This window comes from Telopea speciosissima, chromosome 4 (genome assembly GCF_018873765.1).
Source record: "Telopea speciosissima isolate NSW1024214 ecotype Mountain lineage chromosome 4, Tspe_v1, whole genome shotgun sequence".
Lineage (NCBI taxonomy): Eukaryota > Viridiplantae > Streptophyta > Magnoliopsida > Proteales > Proteaceae > Telopea > Telopea speciosissima.
In genome coordinates, this window is record NC_057919.1 from 53,594,973 (window position 1) to 53,604,009 (window position 9,037).

At 39.6% G+C, this 9,037-nt stretch overlaps 1 protein-coding gene across 1 annotated transcript; it reads left to right on the plus strand.

Moving 5' to 3' along the window:
* The first annotated feature begins 739 nt into the window (after positions 1–739).
* Positions 740–1,492, plus strand: LOC122659409 (uncharacterized mitochondrial protein AtMg00810-like). The gene has a single exon (XM_043854524.1). The coding sequence runs from the start codon at positions 740–742 to the stop codon at positions 1,490–1,492; it is 753 nt and encodes a 250-aa protein (XP_043710459.1).
* Positions 1,493–9,037: the final 7,545 nt, after the last annotated feature.

The following is a 9,037-nucleotide window of genomic DNA, read 5'->3' on the forward strand; positions in this document are numbered from 1 at the left end:
GACTGCATATATTAACAGTGATGGGCCTACATATATAAATATTGATGGGTCTCTTCCTCTTGTGGTTGCTCCACAAATTAGGCAGCCCGATGTTACATCCATTCGTTCACATCATATGGTTACAAGGTCTCAAGATGGTATGCATGCAACAAGGCTGCCCAAGAGCTATTATGCTTCTTCTCATTCTTTCCCATTAGCCTTTATCACTGTTATGGCTCAACAGACTGAGCCCACTTGTTATTCTCAAGCATCCAAATCGGCTGAGTGGAGGGCTGCTATGGTAGCAGAATTTGATGCATTAATTCAAAATGGCACTTGGGTTCTTACACCTCCACTTGCTGATCGAAACATTATTGGATGTAAATGGCTATTCAAAATTAAGAGACGAGCGGATGGTTCACTTGAGAGGTATAAGGCTCGTTTGGTAGCCAAGGGTTATAGTCAAGAGGCTGGGTTGGACTACACCGAGACTTTCAGCCCGGTAGTTAAACCGGCCACCATACGCACGGTTCTCTCCATTGCCGTGTCATCGGGGTGGGATTTGCGGCAATTAGACGTCAATAATGCATTTCTAAATGGCTATATCACCGAAGAGTTGTATATGCGCCAGCCACCCGGGTTCATAGATACAAGGCACCCAGATCATGTTTGTAAATTACGGCGTTCGTTGTATGGGCTTATATAAGCCCCGCGGGCTTGGTTTCAACGCCTTCATGATTTTCTGGTTAGCATCGGATTTATGGCCTCAAAGACTGATGCGTCCTTATTTATGTATCACTCTGAGGGTGTTATTGCCTATCTCCTTGTGTATGTGGATGATATCATCCTCACAGGGAATGACTCATCTCATCTATGCATTCTTATATCCAAATTGGGGAAAGAGTTTGCCTTAAAAGACTTGGGGCCACTTCGGTTTTTCTTGGGGATTGAGCTTACCCCAAATGACACGGGTTTACTTCTCACCCAACAAAAATATATTTTTGATCTACTCAATCGGTCGCATATGGAGGGTTCCAAGCCATTGTCTACTCCTCTATCATCCACTACACGCTTATCACGGTCCTCTGGGACTCCTCTTACCGATCCTTCGGAGTATCGGAGTATTGTTGGGGCGCTTCAATATGTTACTTTGACTAGACCTGACATTTCCTTTGCGGTGAACAAGGTGTGTCAATTTATGGCTGTTCCCACTGATGAGCATTGGCTGGTTGTTAAGGGAATTTTACGGTATCTTAAGGGTACCATCTCTATGGGTCTTCAACTTCGATCCAGCTCCTCTTTGACATTGAGTGCTTTTTCAGATGCTGATTGGGCTAGCTGCCCTAATGATCGAAAATCAACGGGTGGATATTTGATATTTTTGGGCAATAATCTTGTATCATGGCAGTCTCGCAAACAAAATATTATTGCTCGGTCTAGTACGGAGAGTGAGTATCGTGCTCTAGCTTTAGCAACCACAGAACTTACTCGGTTGCAATCATTGTTGCGATAACTTCATGTTACATTAGTTTCTCCACCGGTCTTGTGGTGTGACAATGTGGGAGCGACTTACCTTATAGCAAACCCGGTGTTCCATGCTCGAACAAAGCACATCGAGATTGATTTTCATTTTGTCCAGGACAAGGTTGCTAAGAAGGATTTGGTGGTTCGATTCCTCTCTACAACTGATCAGCTCGCAGACATACTCACCAAGGGCCTTGCTTCCCCTAGGTTTGCATTGTTGTGCTCCAAACTCAACCTTCGTCATAAACCTGCCGGGTTGGGTTTGCGGGGGGATGTTAAGAGTATCACTGCCACGTAATCAATATTAGCTGTACAGTTGTATATTCTAGAGTCTTCTTCCCACTTGTCTAACCTCTTGTGATTATGATGTAAGCATAGTTAGTATTCCGTTAGAGTTGTTACATTGTAACCATGTAATCTGTAATCAAGTTATATATAAATACAAAGCCAATTCTCCTGAGAATCAAGGGAGAACATTATTCTCATCACATGGGGGTACCGATGAGTTGCAGCTGGCCATTGACGGGTTTGAAGGGGAGAAACACAAGAAAGAAACTGAAACAAGCATTTCATAACTAAGGGTCTTGATCTCCTTACCCTATTTCCTTTGCATTTTGACCCTTGGGTTTTTTTCGTGCTAGATCATGTAGATTCCAAGTTGTCTGGACTGTTAGATTTGCAAGAGCAATATTTTATTCAGTTAAAGATGTTCATATATATATAGCCTACGTTTTGTTCCCCCTGTACGTGGATTTCGTTTTGTTATAAATAAAATTAATAAAACTCTTTCAGATTGTTAATGTCTCAGAATATGAGAGTGAACTAAGGCCCCCATCCCCCCCCTCTTTTTTTTTTTGAATCCAAAAAAGATGCATATATTAAACAGAAAATAAAAATATATATTCTACTAATTCTCGCATTAGTAGCAAGTTTATGGACAGGATTAATGAAGGATCTATCCTTCTTGTTAATACATACATAACTAAAGCTGTTCAAAAGAGTTTTGATATCTAGCAAAATTGAAAATATATCCCATGGCCATTGGCATGATCCTTGGTTAATCCACATCACCAGCTCCTAACAATCAATCCAAATGTCGACAACGATGTCCATATTTAAAGATCTCGCTTTTAGAAGTTCTTTGAGTAATTAATCCCCTAGCTTCTAGTTCCTATATATGGACTCCCTGTATATAGAAGCTGTGACAAAATTCTTGTCTAGAATAATAACAAGGGTAATTTACACATACCACTCTTGAGGTTTGACGAAAGGATATTTTTACCCCCCCTCAGTTTTGGAAAATTCTGCATCTCTCTCTTGAGTTTTACAAATGTTAACAAATACACCCATTCCGTCAGTTTATGATTACCAGTGTTAAAAATATGAGGTGAAATGACAAAATTACCCTTGCCAAAAAAAAAACCTGCAACTATTCATCTTCCCCCCAAAAAAAACCTGCAAACTCACATATTTCGATCCTCAAGCAAACCTACCCTGAAACCAACCAAATTGGATGGTAACTGTAATAGATTAGTTGAATCAACTGATACACTATCAACATCTTCTTTTTTTGGTTTTAATTTGTTGTTCTTTTCTGGGTTTTTGTTTGATTTTCCCCAAATCATTTAGGGTTTGAAAAAGAAGAAGATCAGTTGTTGGTATGAGAGGTGGGGCTTGAAGCATGTTCAGTTTGGGGCTTGTAGATTTCTATCGATTCCATGCCGGTCGCGCCTCGGGATTACTGGTGGCAATGTCTCTCCAGCTAGATTTAGATTCCGGCGAACTCTAGCTCTGGATCTGAAACTCGAAGGAGGAGACTCTGTTGCTGTTCTTCCAACCTTGTTGATTGAAACCGGGGGCTGAGCTCGAAAACCCTAATGAGATGCCAAAGTTATTACCTTCCTCTCCAAGGAGTGGCTGCTGAGTTGCATTAATAACTGGGTCTATTATACTCCTCTGTTTTCTAAGCAGAGAATGCAATTCCTCCATTAATAAGCTTCTATTCTTTCTTCTAGTTTATGGTTACTCTTCATTTGCTGCTTTTGAAGGGAGAGGAACAAGGCAAGATTGGAGATCGAAGAGGGAAGAGGCTTTTGAGAGAAAAGAGAAAGAGTAGAGAAATGGGAAGGCACGAAGAAGACGGGAAGAAGAGAACTGGTCTTGCGGTTTGTCCTGATTAAGTTGTTCAGCCTGTTACCCTTTTCTTCCATGATTCAGACTTCTTTACTCTCTCTTTTTTGTCTCATCCCCAAATGAATTAATGAAACGAAAATTGTGTATAGAGTAGCTGTGAATTGTAAAGCAAGAAGTAAATATCAAATTAATCAAGAAAAGCCCAGTTGGTTGTTGTCCTCCATCATCACGGTCTCCTTGATTTCCTGAATCATCTTCAAACACTTGCCACATTGTGGGTCTTTGCTCCAGCGACATCTGACTACATACTGCAGCGACCTCAATCAGCATTGCCAGGCGGTTCTCTTCCCCACCATCCTCGCCCCTCGACCTCACCCATATATGAAGCATCCTCTTCAGAAATCAATAATATCCAACAAAGAGAGAAGATTTTCAGGATACCTGCAACTAGGGGTGTCAATAAAGCCCGGCATTATATATATACTTAATATAAGTATTTTCTTGACAAAAAAAAAAATAGAAGAGAATTGTACAGAGATAACTACTAGCTTTGTCATCATCAGAAGGGAATCCATAAAAAGAGTAGATCATCTACTATTTTGATCAGACCATAAAAAGAGTCACCGACATGATTGTTATTTAGTTGTAGCCCCTATAAGCTTCCGGCCATTGAGGGGACACGTTACAATTGTAGAGAGAGTTTATACACACGCCATTTTTTCAACATATTTATTAGCTGTCCCATAGGTTGAGATCCTATGTTACAAAAATATGGTTTAATGAGACACGTGCGGTGCCATAAATCGGACCAACTGACCGGCCACCGACTCGGCAGTGGTCGGTCGTGGTTGAGAGTTTCTTGACACTGACAGGTGGTCGTGGTCGTGGTCGTGGTTAAGGCCTCTAGGGTCGGGTCGGGAGTTTAGGCAGCCCGCCCAACCCGACCCATTGACACTTTCTCGCAACTCATCGTCCCCAATCGATTTGGGGAAGATGAGTTGCAGGTGTTTTATTTTTATTTTTTTTCTTGCAAGGGTAATTTTGTCAGTTCATTTCTTATTTTTAACACTATTAGTCATGAACTGACGGAATAGGTTTATTTGTTACTGTTTACAAACCTCAAGAGGTACTTAGAATTTTTCAAAACTGGAGGGTAAAAATATCTTTTCATCAAACCTTAAGAGTGGTATGTGTAAATTACCCTAATAACAAATGCTTAACCTACTTAACAAGTAGCTGTGATAAAACTTCCAGTCACAAACAATAGTTGCCCTAGCTACTAGATTGTGTAAGCTCGAGGTAATCCATAATAGGCATAGGATCAAGGAGGATCTCGGCATAGAAACAAGAGGGTCATTCAAACTATATATATGTCTACACGTACATGTTCAGTTCGGCAATCCATATATCTATTTATGTTATCGAAAACTGTATATGGTTTAACATGGTTAATTTTGAGAAATGACATTGGTTTCTACTCATCCAAAGAAACTAACATGCACGTGGTTGCAAAGACTAATAGATAAGGTTTTATCAATAATAAGGGATTAATGGTCAGTCACTAAGAAGGTATTCAAGATATCACCTCTATAGAGGGAGCTTGGACGATTTCAGATCTGATTCCCAACATATATACTTGCATCCCATATATATATATATATATATATATATATGCTTGAAAACATGACAAGATAGAAATAAGTGCCAATCAATCTCTTTGTTTTATTCTGTACTAAGAAAATGGGTACATATTATCAATATTCAAAAAACGACTCAGATTCTCTTTGATGGCGATGCCTAGCTCCATTCAGTAATTAATTTCCATATACTTAAAAACCTGAAATTTGGGATGATCGATCCTTTGTTTTCCAGATTAATTGCCACAAGGATCGAGTTCCATCCACTAGTCATCTCTAGTCATAATTAATGAAGGGAGAAGGAGATGACATAAACTTACTTTGCCGCCGCAGATTTGGTAGTTAGGTGGTCCCCGTTCTTTTTTTTTTCTCGTACGTGTATGGACAAAAAAGAAAGTTACCCATGTATTGTATTGTATTGTATTGTATTAAATAGAAGAATTTTTGGAATGTGATATGTTATCCTAATTAAGAAGGAAGGAGATTACGAGATATAAACAAATCTCTCTCGATCTTGAGCAAGCTGGTTTGGCAAGTCAAGCATATATGGTAATAATTTCATGAACAACTTCTCCAGATCAATCAGGTTTCTAAACCCAAATGGCCGGATCCTTCAAATCTATTTATCAGTCCTCTACTATTTGGTCAGGAATCATCAAAAGCATGTGAGATTTGTTTCTTCCAGAGAAAGATAAGCTAGGCACCATGAGCTTCACAACCTTGGCTGTTGGGTGTTACTGTACGTCGTGGACTTAACAGGGAATCTGTGGGCCTTGTCAGCACTCATAAACTGATGGCACATACTAACAATAAATTTGGAGACCAAAACCATCTAGTTAGGGAATGGGATGATGATTCATGTCTGTCTGTCTGTCTCTCTTGGATTTGTAAGAAGGTAGTTTATATTTCACTACCAGGGTATCTAGTCCTGTTATCTCCCCATGCTTTCACACCCCAGGGTTGGTAGGGACCTAGAGATCTGCCTTTGTTTTTAGCGTTCCTTCGTATATTTCTAGATTTCACCCTATATGCAAAGTCCCACTCTCTTTTTTACTCAAGTGAATTGGTTTCGAGGGCAGTGGAACCAGTTAGGCTTTTTCATTTGTTTTCCCTTAGCGTGATGCTCCTTTCTTCTTTGTTGATTATTTCAAAACTAGGAGGGAAAAATAAACAAATTCAAATTTATAGTTTGAATTTGTTTTTCCTTTTCTTTTCTTTTCTTGGCATTCAAATCGTAGCCCTAAGCTAAACTAGAGGGGAAATAGGGTCTGGTTGAGCTGGATTTTTTAAAACCCTAACTCAATCTTGAGTCCTCTTAACTCAACCCAAGTCAATCGGGTCCTAGGTCGGGCTGAGATATACAACCCCAACCATGTCGGGCTCAGCCTAGCCCAACCCAGCCCGACCCAGATTGACCTTGATAGGGCCAGGTTGCTCTTGATTGCCCCTGATTTTTGCTAGGGTCCGGTTGGTCTTGATTGACCGGTCTCATGTGATTGGGTATTGATTTGTTTTATACTCAATTGACTATTAGACTTTTTGGGTTAAAAAATGAGTCCAATCTTATAATTTTTAAATACTTTTATTCAATAGATAATTAGTCTTTTTTTTTTTTTGTTAAACCAATAGATATTTAGATACTAAATAAAAATTGCTAAATGTAATCGATAAATTGTAAATCATAACCTAACATAGGGCCGGGCCTGGCTGGTCTTAGCCCGAGGCCTCAATCCTGGCCCAGTCCGACCCTGACCGTGGGTTTGAAAATTTCAACCTTAACTTGCCCTGAGGGTTGAAAATTCCAGCCCAAACCCTGTTCGGGCTCAAAGCAGGCCAAACTTACACCCCTAGGCTAAACAATCCATAATGCAATTCGTATTTTATATGTATCTGCTCAGTTTGTAAACACTCAAGTCTTACTTTCTATTTGATAAACACAAACCAACCATTAACCTAGACACGTTTTTCAACAAAAAAACCTAGACATGTTGAAGTCGTAGGATCTAGATCAAGGGGGAATGGATATAGGTAGGATGTCCTTTTTCAGCGCGTCTGCCCTTGACGTGGGTAAATTTGTCTTTGATGTTGCCATAAACCATATTTGGATGGAACAAAATCTCAAAAAATGGTCCTCCCAGATCGTTTCAGCAGATAAGGATTCCATCGTCTTTTATGCCATAAACAAGCTATCTTCAGTCATCTCTTGTTGTGTTGATTCCCCAAGGAAGAGGCTTATATTTATGTTCTGGGCCTACCTCTTTCCCTTAATTTTGCAGCTCTCTATCTCCTTTCCCTGAGAGTTGGGTTTTGCTTCGCTTGTATTTAATCAGCTTTGTAATGTATTTCTTTCCCCTATTCTAGGCCCCCCTTGTTTCCCTTTTTTTTGGTAACTAATTATTTCATTCACAAAAAATATATACATAATATAAATAAAATGTTAGAAATCTAAACAAAAGGAGAGGACGAGAAGGAGCGAACAAATCGTCGCTTGATCACCTCACGCAGTGCACGAAAATTAATAACTACTTACTACTAACACATATAAACCCAATGAGCTTTCCTTTCATAGCCGATGTGGGACTAAAAGTCCACATCAATATTTTAAAAAATTCCAACATAAAAATAAACACTTTTTGTCTTTAACACACCCTTTGGCATCCTAACTATCCAAATCTCTGTTTCTTCACTGTAAGGGTTGTCTCTAATCTCAAAGATTAAACCATGCCCAAAGAAGGGTCAGATTCAGGTCAAGCCTTTTGCCTAACCATACTCAGCAGCTTCTGTTGATCATAATCATATTTTATAGCAGTGCAATGCATGCTGACACAAGGTTATCTTTAACCATTATGTCTAACATTGTCCATAAACTTCTAATTGCCATTTGCCCACAAAAGAAAATCATGGCAGTCTGATCAAGTGTTTGGACTTTGGCATACATACTATATGTTGAATGTTGCAATGCATTCAAAAGGATCCATTCCACCCCAACATCCCCAATAATCTACCCTATACCAATAAATGCACACAGCCCAGACGTCCGGATCAATCCTAAAATCTACCCTCTGGACTTTTCCTTCAGTACTTAATTCAGTGCATCTTGGTCTTTTTCAGATTTGCTGGAGTTCTAGAATCTAGAAATTGTATAGGCATTCAAGTTTATTTTAAGCATAGTCTAGTATTTTTCGTGAGTAAAGTCTAAACTCAAAAGAAAGAAAGAACAAAACTGAAGCTTGTCCTTCGAGATCACAAACTTGAAGCGAAAAACTACCATTACAAACGTCGTCTACACCTCGAAATGGAATAAAATTTATAGTATGAATAACTGCGTACCTTTGGATAGCCCAGTGACACATATAACCAGACCAGCGAAAGGACCACCGGCTCGAACGTCGGGCTGAGACATAGCAGAGGAAGCTGGGGACATTGCCTCGAAGGTTTTGCATCCCTCGGAAAGAAGATGAAATCCCAACAAATAACCTCGAACAGCCCTTGCTGAAGATCTCCTCAACTTTACTGCCAGCCATGATTAATTCTCCAGGCTCCACCGGAATTTTGGGCGTAGAATGCGTAGAAAGACTTAGCCATTCTCAAAAAACAAAATCTCAAAACCCCTCCATTCAACAACATCTCATTAGGCGGATAAGAATATATAAATCCAACAGATTTTCAATTTTCAATGCACGAGACCAAATCTTATTAATATTTCATCCTACAGATTACTTGGAACTCAGAAAACCATCCGATCCGACAAAGCACTTATTAAA